The sequence below is a fragment of the Dendrobates tinctorius genome, unplaced genomic scaffold, assembly GCF_039654945.1.
Source record: "Dendrobates tinctorius isolate UK_male_01 unplaced genomic scaffold, ASM3965494v1 ptg000021l, whole genome shotgun sequence".
In the NCBI taxonomy this organism is placed as follows: Eukaryota; Metazoa; Chordata; class Amphibia; order Anura; family Dendrobatidae; genus Dendrobates; species Dendrobates tinctorius.
Genome location: NW_027361689.1, coordinates 15,047,623 through 15,060,768, shown reverse-complemented (window position 1 = coordinate 15,060,768; position 13,146 = coordinate 15,047,623). Strand labels below are relative to the sequence as shown.

Here is a 13,146-nt window from a genome sequence, read left to right as displayed (position 1 = left end):
CAATACAGGATATACAACAAGAATCTGGTGAAGCTGTGGAGAAATACGCTGCCAGACTAACTATGCAGTTTGAAGACTTGGGTTATTCAACTCATGTGAAGACGCAGGCAGCCTTGTTGGTCCGTGCTTTTATTGATGGTCTGGAAGATCCACTGAAGGATAAGGTCATGAAGCTTCGTCCCGAATTACCTGATGGTCCCCTAAAACAGGTCCTCACTGTTGTGAAGAGTTATCAGAAAATGCTTCAAAGGGAAGAAAAAGAAGCAGAAAAGGAAGCACAGAAGGACAAAGGCAAGAAGAAACCAGCCATGTATATGGCAGAAGCCTCAGAAGTACCTGTTATGGTGTATCAGGCTCAGGATCGGTATGGATCACCACGCTTGAGGCAGAGAGGGTCCCAGGGCCAAAACTACAGGGACAGACCAGTTCGTGATGACCAAGGGAGACCTCTGTGTTGGGAGTGTGCCAGCCCTGGTCATATGAGAAGAAGTTGTCCTCGCAGGGGGCACCCTCAGAGACCTCTTCCTCCTCCACACTCATGAAGTTCAGGCCAACCGGTGCCCACTTTTCCCGCCACCTGTACTTCCTCGTCTTGTGGTACAGTGACCCTGGAAGTGGACAATCAACCTCTCAAGTTCTTAGTGGACACTGGGGCGGCCACCTCTGTTATCTCGTCATCTCAGCTGCCTCCTACAATCTCCCTGTCTTCAGATTTCCTCACATGTATTGGAGTTGAAGGTCAACAAACCTCATCACCACTCACTGTTCCCGTCCCAGCTGGCCCATTCTCTGGTGTCTTTGCCAAATTTCTGGTGTCTGAAACCTGCCCCGTCAACCTTCTAGGAGCTGACCTCCTTCAAAGGCTTCACGCTACCATCATCTTCGGTGATCAAGGGATGGAATTGCAATTACAAGATCCTGCCTCACAACAAGGCACTGAAGATCGTTGTGTCCTTAAGGCTTTCCCTCTGATGATGATGACTCTGCAAACGACACCTTCCCCGGATTTGCCCAATCTACCTACCACGCTGTGGTCAACTGGACCTGAGGATGTGGGTCTGCTCAAAGTGCCTCCAGTAAAAGTCCACCTCAAACCTGGGCACCCATACCCCAAGACTACCTCAGTATCCGCTTAAGGCTGCCCAAGAGCGGAGCCTTGGAGTTCAGATTACCTCCCTCTTACATTCTGGAGTGGTAATCAGATGTGTTTCACCCTGTAACACACCCCTGTTTCCAGTGAAGAAGAAGACAGCTCCTGGAGACCCTCCGAAGTACAGACTTGTACAGGACCTCAGAGCAGTCAATTCAGCCACCATCTTGGAAACTCCTGTGGTACCCAACCCAAACACCTTGCTTTCTCAAGTGCCTACTTCAGCAACACTCTTCACCGTTATTGACCTGGCTAATGCTTTCTTCAGTGTCCCGCTTCATGAAGACTCACAGTTTTTATTTGCCTTCACGTTTCAAGGATCTCAGCTGACCTGGACCAGGACACCACAGGGTGCCCAGAACTCCCCTAACCAGTTCACTCATGCTATGAAGATGACCCTGGATCCGTGGGTGTTACAGAATCTTCATGTCACGCTTCTCCAGTATGTTGATGACCTACTCCTCTGTGGAACTGAAGAGAATCTGTTTGCTGCTTCTGAGTCCTTGCTCCTTTTTCTTCATTCTGCCAACTGCAAAGTCTCAAAGGCCAAGGTCCAGTGGTGCAAAGAGAAAGTCGTCTTCCTCGGACACTGCATCTCTCAAGGCTCGAGACACCTCACCGAGGACAGAAAACATGCAATCGAGGATATCCCTTATCCAAAGACATACTCTGCTATGCAGTCTTTCTTAGGACTCATTACCTACTGCAGACAGTGGATTCCGGATGCTTCAAGACTCATGCAACCTTTGTATGATTGCCTCAAGACTGGAGGACCGGACTGGGATCATGCTGAAAATCCGTATATCTATGCTCAGCAAAAGGACTGTTTCCTGGCTCTCAAGGAAGCTGTTGTCAGCGCCCCTGCTCTGGGTCTCCCTGACTACACTCAGCCGTTTCATCTCTTTGTTTCAGAATCTGAAGGACATGCCTCTGGTGTGCTGGCACAGAAACATGCTGATCGTTTCCGTCCTCTGGCCTACTACTCAGCCAGGCTAGACCCTGTTGCCAGAACTGCTCCTTCCTGCCTCAAGGCTGTGCATGCAGCCCATGTTCTTCTGGATAAGTCTGCTGACATAGCACTTGGTCATGACTTGGTCATTCAAGCTGGACATGATCTCTCTGCTGTCCTCCAACAAACATCTCCTAAGCATCTAACGAGCCAAAGACATCTCAGACTTCAGTGCTCTCTACTTCTGCCCTCCAACATCACCTTCCAGAAATGTACTACCATCAACCCAGCCACTTTGCTTCCACATTCTAGGGGGGAGTTCCCTGACGGGTATAAGGATTTACCAGACGGGAGGTCACCTGATGACCCGCATGACTGTGTAAAAGCACTGGAACAAGAAGCCTCTGCACCACAAAATGTGGTAACTCAAGAACTTCTCAACCCTGATTTGCAACTATAGACTGATGGATCTCGATTTGCAGACTCTTATGGCAAGTTCCACACTGGATATGCGGTCACCACTGAAACAGAAGTCCTTCTGGCTGAAGCCTTGCCACCTCACCTTTCGGCTCAAGAAGCCGAACTTGTGGCCCTACAACAAGCATGTTATCTAGCAGAAGGGAAGACGGCCAATGTCTACACTGACTCAAGATACGGCTATGGAATCTGTCACGATTTTGGATTCCTGTGGAAGTCCCGAGGGTTCATTACGGCTACAGGAACCCCTGTTAAACATGCACTAAGGATTAAAGCCCTGATGAAGGCATTGGAGCTACCTGTACAAATTGCGGTGATCAAGGTCAAAGCTCACGGGAAAGTCAATTCGAAGGAGACTAGAGGAAACCATTTAGCAGATCAAGCTGCCAAAGCTGCTGCCATAAAGAATGTCTCAGCAAAGTGGGAAGAAGAAGAAACAGCACCAGAAAAACCCTGTTGGGAAGGCACTGATACACCTGTGATGCCTGTGCTTACCAGAGCACAAACAAGAGAACAGGCAACCAAAGAAGCTACCCAAGCCGAAGAAGAACGAGACTTTGAGAAGTCCGAAGCCCGAAGAAAGAAGAGGGAGTTGATAGAAGACATGGAAATGGAATACCCTGCCACCGGATCTGTCTGGAAGCCAGCCCGACCACCTGAAGAGAGATTGTGGGAAGAACAAAAGTTGACCTCTAAAGAAGAAAAGAAGCAGTGGGAAGCTGCAGGAGCCATTCATGGGAATCGTAGTTCTGCCGGACAATACCAATTTCCTAGACTCTATAAGGTGGATGGGAAACCCTGTCTACCCAAAAGAATGTATCCAGCCGTTGCAGCATGGGCTCATGGATCAACTCATCGAGGAAAGAACCAAGCTCTGGCCTGTATCAAGAAGCTCTACTGGGCCCCAGGAATCTCTACCACTGTCACAGCCTACTCAAGAGCCTGCCCAGTCTGTGCCATCTGTAACCCAACAGCCACCGCCAAGGTTCCACTTCAGCATCTTGCCAAACCAGACTACCCTTGGCAGAGAATCCAGGTTGATCATATTCAGATGCCCAAGTCAGGAAAGTATGAGTACGTCCTAGTGGCTGTGGATATGTTCTCAGGATGGCCCGAAGCCTACTCAGTGACCAACATGACTGCCAAAACTACAGCTAAGAAGCTCATCACTGAAATTTCGTGCAGATTTGGAATTCCCGAAGTTGTTGAATCAGATCAAGGCCCAGCCTTCACTGCCAATGTCTACGAGGAATTGTGGCACATGTTAGGGACAGATTTGGGTCTGCACACCCCCTATCACCCCTCCAGTTCAGCCAAAGTTGAGAGAATGAACTCCACAATTAAGACCCAGTTGCTTAAAATGAGCCAGGACCACCCACTCCCATGGCCAGATTTGCTCCCCGTGGTCCTATACCATATCAGACACACCCCACAGGGAAAACACGGCCTGACTCCCTTTGAGATTCTTTTTGGTGCTCCACCTAAAATAGGAGACATTAGGCCACAAGAGTTGTCTGAGACAAATGATAAAGTTGTACAATTTGTGATTGCATTGTCTAAGGAACTGTCTAACACCCACTCTACAGTTTCTGCTTCTCTTCCAGAATCCACAGGTGACGTGGTCCATGACTTTGTGCCAGGAGACCTGGTGTATGTGAAAAAGTTTGTGCGCAGAGATTGTCTCCAGCCGAGATTTGAAGGACCCCACACGGTGATCCTGGTCACCCCCACTGCAGTAAAACTTGAAGGAAAGAGCACCTGGATTCATGCTTCTCACTGTAAAAGAGACCGAACCAGTGTTTAGTCACAGTAGTGACTGAAGGGAAATGTTGCTGTTGTTTTTGACCTTGGGACTGGGGGCCATCCTCGCCCCTACCTCTTCGGCCCCTATTGTAAATAAGAATTCTGGTCCCTTTATTCTCTGGGTAAACCTGACAGCCCCGGTGAATATCTGGCGATTTGATTTCTGTGATGTAGTCAAGTGCCTTGAGACTGAACGGGTGGTAGAGGGGATCATCCAGTTCTATATGTGCGTTACCAGACAAGACAACAATAATTGTCATTATTGGACAGATGCTGCCTGGAGTACGGGGAATGATTGGGGATATAAACCTAGCGAAGCCATGTTCCCCAAGGATGGGACGGGTAGGAGTCTTCGTGAGAGAATGCATCTAACAGCCCTTCTGCAACCATTTAGGGGCTGTAAATGGGGTAGAAGCTGTCACCCCCTTCTCCTAAATCTTGAAAGCCCTCAATCTGCTGATCTGCAGACGTTCGTACTAGGAAGGCATTATAATTATGTATTTAGTGCTGGACCTTATGCGTATTTAGGCCATATACGGCTTCAGGATATTAGCTTCAGACCAACCAAGGCCCCCGTTACCAGTACACCTAAAATAGGCCCAGGTGAGCGTTTGCAAAATGTAGTTAATGAAGTGATCCCCATTCCAGGTCTCAGTTGGCAAGAGGTTTTCTCCATAGAAACACAAACAGCCCCAAGGAAAAATTTGTGGTTAGAATGGGTGAGGTACAATGTAAAAGTCCAGAATATCTCTGTAGGATGTATTGCTTGTGCTGCTGCGAATACACACCTATACACACATGCATTGCTTTTCCCTGATGACAACACCACTGCCTGTGTCATGAATTTGTTGAAAGGTTTGAAGCCCACTGATTGCCCAGATTACGTCCCACTAATTCATAAGGAACCCAAACTAAAGGTCCCAGGAGAAGTAACTGTATTAGCTGACAATTACACCTGCTATAATTCCCACGACACCACAGGTACACCAGTAGGGATCTTCGAGACAGGTTTCTGCAAAGAGAATAGTTCTCTAGATACTGACTTGTTAATCAAACATACACAATATATGTATGACATTTATTGGTTATGTGGAGATGGTAAGCTCCGTCCTAGGTTGCCAAATGCCTGGACAGGCCAATGCACCCTTGTTAAACTAGCTATGCAGTTCAAGATTCTACCCTGGGATCCAAAGATACCTGATGAACCTACCAGGAAAAGGAGAAGCCTCGATCAGCTCCATATGAGTTATGAAGAAGATCCACTAGTATATATTGATGCTATTGGAGTGCCAAGGGGGGTGCCTGACCAATTTAAAGCCCAGAACCAGATCTATGCTGGCTTTGCTTCTATAATCCCACAGGTGCAGATTAATAAAAATGTTGAATGGATCAATTACATATATTACAGTGAACAAAGGTTTGTCAATTTCAGCCAAGATGCCTTCCAAGGTATAGTTGAAGAATTGGGCCCTAACACTAGAATGACACTCCAAAATCGACTAGCCCTTGATATGATATTAGCTGAGAAAGGAGGAGTTTGTGGGATGGTGGGAGAGGAGTGTTGTACCTATATCCCTCAGAACTCTGGAGTGAATGGAAAAAACCATGATAGCCCTTAAAAAGATAACTGGGTTAGCAGCAGAATTGAAAACTAATGCTGGAGTAGACACATCTTTCTTTTCCGGCTGGTTGGGTGGACTCAAGGGATTCCTTCAACAAGCTTGTATAGTACTGATTGCCCTCCTTGTAATTGGATCGATAACTCTTTGTTGTGTTATTCCCTTGTATAAAAAGGTTATTGCCAAAGCAACTCCGACTGGCACCTTCCTCAATCAAGAAGTAGACCCACCAGAGTACGATGGTACTGATCTAGGGGAGATCCCTAAGTATATTCCCCTCAAGAGAGTAGACAAAACCCCCCATTCTCAGATGATGTTAAGAGACTTAGTTTAGGGACAGCGGGAGAACTCCATGTGAGGTTAGTGAAGGGTTCAGCTGCCTGGAGGCCTCTCGCTAGGGGAGAGCTTCTGAGGTGTCTGGATGAAGAAATCCACCTCCCCTTTTCCCATCGCATGGACAGTCTCGAAGGATCTTTCATTAAGGGAAAAACTTAGTGTTTAGGGGGGATTGTCAAGGTGAAAATATATTTTCTTATATAACTTTTATACTTTTATACTGTGAAACAATAAGTTTTTCCTAATTGCTTGCTAATGCAAATGTAACTGTATTAAAGATGGCTGCCAGTGTTCACTTTCACTTAAATTCAGTGTCTAAAGAGTTAAGTTAAGTTTCATTTCTCCTAAAAAAAGATAACTCAGGAATGTGAAGAAGAAGTAACCATCGGGAGACTTTTTGACAAATCAGAGAGAGACTGGACACTAGATGTATACTGCAAAAACCCCGCCTAATGCACGCCTTCCCCTAACACTCAATATAGTATTGTGTATTTGTAAATAAAGCCAGTTGTTGTACTGCTCCTGACAGGTGTGGATGCGGGACATTAGCTAAGACTGAATCAGCTGCGTGTCTGAGTCATTCTTAATTGGTACCAGATGTTTTGCGCTCGCACAATGATTTGGAATGACTGGTGAATGAGGATTTATTGTCGTTTACGACCCCGACACTTTCAGAAGGGCCGGAAATCCAGGAGATGGCAACATAAGGATCGAGACAGAAACAGCTCTGACAAACGATCCATAGGTGGGAGAAGCTTTTATTTTAGCAAACCCTCCAAAGACACCAAAAAACCCTTCCAGTGACAGGCATTCTTTGGTGCACTTCCTCCCAGCTTGGGAAAGGTTCTCGTCCAACACCTGGATCCGGCAAATTGTGGGATGAGGTCTGGAGTTAAGGTTCCACCACTGGCTTCCAAAAGGACATATGCAATCCTCTCAAAGAAAGACGGTCTGGAAGGGGAAACAACCTTACTCCTAGACAAAGATGTCCTGGAAAAGATTTCGATAAAAGCCCCAGAAAAATTCCTGGAGGTCAATTATAATTCTGAAAAGACCTCAATAGGTATCTGATAATCCCGGTGGAGACGATAAGGCCAGCAGTACATTCCTCGAATGTTCTGAGATCTCATGAACACATCACCAGATCCGGCAATAAGGCCATATACGTCTCAGAGTGTCAGTCCGGATGGGTCTCAGTAGAGTCACTTCCAATACAGGGCCCTGCCCTGTGCAGTAGTGATAGCCCTCAAGTTTTCAAGGCTAATCGCAGAAATAACAGCGCACCTCAGAGCAAAAGATGCTCTGATGATACTCTATCAGGACAACTTCTTGATAAAGGGAAGAAATCTCCCTTACTGTCAAGATCAAGTCAGAATAGTGATGAAAACACTATAGATGTTAGGATGGCAGCTGGACCTCAAAAAAAAAAAAAAAAATCCAAACTGGAACCAGCAATGATCTAGAAATTTTTGAGGTTAACAATGAACTCAGTGGAGCAGGAGCATCACCTCCCAGAGGAAGACAAGGGAGATAAAAAAAAGTCAGAGAGAGCTCTGTGGAGGACCATGTCGGTGTACCTCACCTCCTGCATACCAACAGTGAAATGGGCCCAGTTCCACAAAAAGGAACTGTAAAGGTGTGTGCTGCAGAACAACAGGGAACTGCAGGGAAGGTTAGAGCAAAAGCTCACCCTTCCGGACTCTGTACTCCAGTTACTCAGGTGGTGGTTACAGATAGTCCTCTCCGAGGGGAGTACCCGGCACACACACACACACACACACACACACACACTGCCTCCAAGGTGGTCACAACGGACACTAGTCCTTGGCGGTGGGGAGCCCACCTAGACACATTATGGCTCCAGGATCCCTGGGCCCAGGAGGAAAATAATTTATCCTCGAACGATTGAGAACTTCTAACAATCAAAAAAACGCAAGATGAATGGTTACCAAACTTAAAGTGGACACCAAGTGAGAGTCCTATCAGGACAACTAAGCAGTGGTTGCATAGGTAAACCACCAGGAAGACACCCGTTCTCAGTCCTTGAGGCAGATAATCACCGGCCCTTTCAGGCTGAAGGTGACTGCTCTGGTCAAAGGGCCTCCGCTAAACAGCTTGAGGCCGGATCACGTCTCTGGCAGAACACCAGTCCCTCTCATTATCGGCCCTGCATATCCGAGTTATAGACAACCTGAAGGCAGACTGTCTGAGCAGGAGCCACTTGAGGCACGCAAAATAGTACCAAAAAGAATCCGTTTTTCAACGGATAGGACACATGTGGGAAAATCCCAGTATAGATCTCTCTGCCTCAAAAAAGCGAACAGGAAGGTTCAGAAATTCTGCTCCCTAAGTCCAGCGGACAGACAATTGGCAGTAGATGCCTTCAGGATAGAGTGGACCATCAGGTCTCCTGTATGCCTTCCCTCCAATATGCCTCACATCAGCAGTTCTGAGGAAGATCAGGGAGGACAGAGCCAGAGTGATTTTGATAGCCCTTTTTTTGGCCGATAAGGCCATGGTTCTATTGGCTGAGAGTAATGTCAGTGACAGAGGTCTAGGACCCTCTAACACAGCGTCCCTCAGAGATCTGGGCTGCAGTTGACAGCCTGAAATTTAAAAGGTCACTACTAGAGGAAAAGGGATTCTCAGTAGCGTTAATATCCACCTTACGCAGTAGCTGAAAACCAGTGACTACAAAAAAATTTTTTGTAGGAGGATATGTGAAAATTCTTATCTACCTCAGACCCAATACGGGAAGGGAAAGTCCCGATAGTGGCAATACTGGAATTTTCTGCAGAAAGGTTTAGGATTGGGGTTAGCTGTCAGTACCCTCAAAGTACACGTCTCAGTCCTGGCAGCCTTATTCAGCTGCGACCTGACAAACAATAGGTGGGTGGCCAGGTTTATCCAGGCCTGTACTAGAGCTGACTGTCCGTCCTCTACTCCTCCTCCTTGGGATCTAAATTTAGTCCTGTCATCTTTGACAGAGTCCACTGGAACCATTTAAAAACACAACATTAGATAGGGATTCTAACATTAAACAGTCTTATTAAAGGCGCTCGTGTCGGCCAGTAGGTTGAGGAGTTACCCGCATTATCAACAAGACCCTCCCTACACTCAGGCCATAGATGATAAGGGCCCGTTACACTAAGCGATATCGCTAGCAATATCGCTATAATGTCACTGGTTTTGTGATGCAGCAGCGATATTGCTAGCGATATCGCTATGTCTGATACTTACCTCCAACCGGCTCCCCCGCTGATTATCGCTGATCGTGCGAGAACGTCCTGGGCCGTTTCTCGTCGACCACTTCCTGCTGGGCTTCCTGCTGTGGTGACGAGCGACGCGTGGACGCAGGCAAGAGGACGTCAGGATCGCCTCGTCTGACAGGTAAGTAGCAACCCCTGACCGCTGCTATGTCGCTGGTGAGATCTGCCTGTTTGGCAGCTCACTAGCGACCACTTAGCGATGCACCAGCGATCCTGACCGCGTCACATCGTGGTCGGGATCGCTGGTGCATCGCTAAGTGTAACGGTACCCTTAGAGTTGTGTTAAAAATTAGATCCAGCATGCCTTCTCAAGGTGATATCAAAATTCCATAGGGCTCAGGAGATAACCTTACCATCTCTTTTGTCCTGACCCTAACGACCAGAAGGAGGAGAGGCTTCATGGCCTAGATATGAGATGTCTCCTGCAGTATTTGGAGGTAACGAGACCTTGGAGAAAACAGGGGGCATTATTTGTCTCATTCCAAGGGGCAAGGAGGGGCCTTAAAAGCCTCTAGACAAACTATAGCTAGATGAGTGAGAAAGGTCATTATGCCAGCAGATAACAGTGCAGGCAGGGCTATTCCAGAAGGCCTAAAAGCCCACTCCATGAGGGCCGTGACGACTTCCTGGACGGAGAGAGCAGACGCTCCCATTTACCAATTCAGTAAAGCGGCCACTTGGTCCGCTCCGTCTACCTTTGTCAGACATTATAGGTTAGACCTATTTGCTACCTCTGATCTCATATTTGGGAGAAGAGTGTTACAAGCAGTGATCCCTCCCTAAGAGAATACAAATCTCAGTAACTCTCTCGTGGTGCCGTCATGTAGAATGGAAAAACACGGGTATTACATACCTGGTAATGTGTTTTTTCATGAGACATGATGGCACCCTTATATTCCCTCCCTATTGATCACATCATTAGCTGGGTGCATTATTAGCATTATACACTCCCTTGGGTGTCGGACATTTAGTAGTGTAAAGGACGTATTATTTATATGTACACTATCCTGCGGAGTTCCTGTCGTGCTCTGAAAAACAACCGATGCGGAGAGAGGAGCCGCCCCTTTTATCTTGAAGGTTTCCTGTCCTCATTGGGTGGATCCCCTCTCTCGTGGTGCCATCATGTCTCATGAAAAAACACATTACCAGGTATGTAATACCCGTGTTTTTTCCCCCCGGTGGCCGCTGGTATAATTACATTGCGGCTGAATTTGCTGATGCAGGTAGTGTCCACTCTAACCTTCCTTTAAAAGGTACCTGATGCATCAGCTGACTGTTGGTTATACAGATCCTTTTGGATACCAACCGTGCTAAAGACAGGAGGTTGCCGGTGCAGTGGTGCTTCAGCTGAATGCTGTTATCTGGTGCCTTACTCTGCTGGACGGTGCATTGCAGCAGAGAAAACTAAGTGTGGTTTTTGTTACCCTGTTCCTTTTGCTATCTGTCTATCCTTACCTTGTGTTGTATTAATGCAGCGGTGGGACCAGTGTCTTCACTTGCCAATTCCCTACTTAGAGACAGGTGCAGGGCAAGTGAGGGCTAAGGTATCCTGCTCGGCGAAAGGTTGAAAGAACCTGTATAGGGACGCTAGTAAGAGCAGGGCACATCCTCAGGAGAGTGTAGGAGGTGTCGTGTCACACAGTGCCAGTCACTTCGTGACAATTTCTCAGTAAAAGCTGAATACATTAGGAAATCGATCTCTTAGACCTGATGATGCTGGCGTAGATACTATTAAAATCCATATTAGTATGGCTTTATAATCCTCAACCAACAATAAGCATTTTGTGAATATTGCCAAACAAGTTTTCAAAAATAGGATTGCGGCACTGAATTTTTTTTTCAGAGGAAGTACAGCAGCGTCATCAGATCGAAGATCAATTTAATAATGTATGCAGTTTGAATTATGAAATCTGGTGACAGATGCTCTTTATCTCAAAGAAAAAAAAAATCTGCAACTTTTCTATACACTTTGTGACCATGACACCACTTTATCATTAGTTATGAATTGGAACACACAGATTATTAAAACATTGCAAAAGCATGTGAGAAATGAAGAAACCTCAGTTTTTTTTCCAGTTTGAATTCTATTGTGATCCGGAGCTGTCACATGAGGGTGTTTGGCTCTGCTCCATTCACAGCACAGACTACAGAGACTACCAGTTTGTGCTTTGAACGGAAAGTAGGATGTCCTCTGTGGAGAAAGAACCGGGAGTCCATATACACATTAGTTGGCCATCTGGCACCGCTGAATTGCCAGCTTTAGTCATATCTTTTTATGTAAAGATGATGTAGTTAATATCTTTGGTCATTACAGCTCGAAAATCAAATGTCACTGAAGTTTTCCAAGAGCTCTAAAATGGAAATCTACCTAGTAATACTGTGATACATCCCTGGGTCCAAATCAGACCAAAATCAGCATCTGCATGGACTTTATATATTTTCTTTGTGTTTGCTTCCTTATTCTTCACAACTCCAAAACCACACACAATGTGACACAAACCAGAATAAAAGCATTTACCTGGCCTGTTCTTCCTCTAGTTTCATGGCCGCTTCATCCAAACACGGTCTCATGGTCATGTACCATTTTTTTAAATCAAATCTTATGAGATCTGAAAAATTAAACCAGGATGTATTAATATTGACCACATGCATTCTCTATAAGGGAGAGAGTGAACACCAATGCAAGACATCAGAGAGAAATGTTGGGCAATGTGGGTGTTAGAGGTTTTTAATTGGGGACATGCACTTCTTCTCCCTGTTGGATGCTGACAAATCATAAGCAGGGAACAAAACAGTAGAAAAAAAAAAAAACAAGTATCCACAATAGCTTAAGTATCTCAGTGTGTGAGATATAATGGTACAATTCTGATCTCCTGGTTTAACCTCGTGCATGATTAGAAAGTGGTGGGAGGTCCCTGTGTGGAAGAAGCAGCACAGCTAAGTTTGGGTGTGTCATATTAATAGACCTTCCATTAGTTCTCCTTCAGATGATTCACACCTTTCAGATAGGATTCCCTTGGGGGGAAGCAGCACAGCTGAGTTTAGCTGTGTCAAATTGCAAACTCTTCTATCCGATGTCCTCTTCTCAAAGCACTGTCTGCTCTAAGGTACTGCCTCATCTCCCACACTGCCTATCTAGAGCTGTGTCAGTGACCACAGTGGTGCCTGTTATGCTCAAAAGTTGCTTTGAGTGCAACAGACATAAGTATGACTCATTTCCAATACAACCAGTCCCTCATATGTGCATGCACATATGAGGTACTGGTTGGATTATTGATGTTTGAAGTGCCCTGCTCATTTTTTGGACTTTTGTTGTTATAATGACTCATTTCCAGACAAGCAGTGTTGGGGGTAAGGGCAGTACAGAAGAGCTGACAATACTATGAGAGGAAGAGCGATGATTAGTGATGATTGAGCATGTTCGGATAAGACATTATCCGAGCATGCTAATGTGGCACCCCTGAGGGTTCAGTCGCCACAGAGGTACTGCACCTCACCCAGAGGTGTGGTATCTCACGACCAGGTAAGATGGGGACACCTGAC

At 46.2% G+C, this 13,146-nt stretch overlaps 1 protein-coding gene across 1 annotated transcript in view; it reads right to left on the bottom strand.

Moving 5' to 3' along the window:
• Positions 1-13,146, bottom strand: part of TAF1B (TATA-box binding protein associated factor, RNA polymerase I subunit B) — a 169,225-nt gene that overhangs the window by 24,796 nt on the left and 131,283 nt on the right. Inside the window, exon 12 of the mRNA XM_073568208.1 lies at positions 12,122-12,212. Coding sequence (XP_073424309.1) covers positions 12,122-12,212 — 91 coding nt within the window. The remainder of the gene's footprint in view (positions 1-12,121; positions 12,213-13,146) is intronic.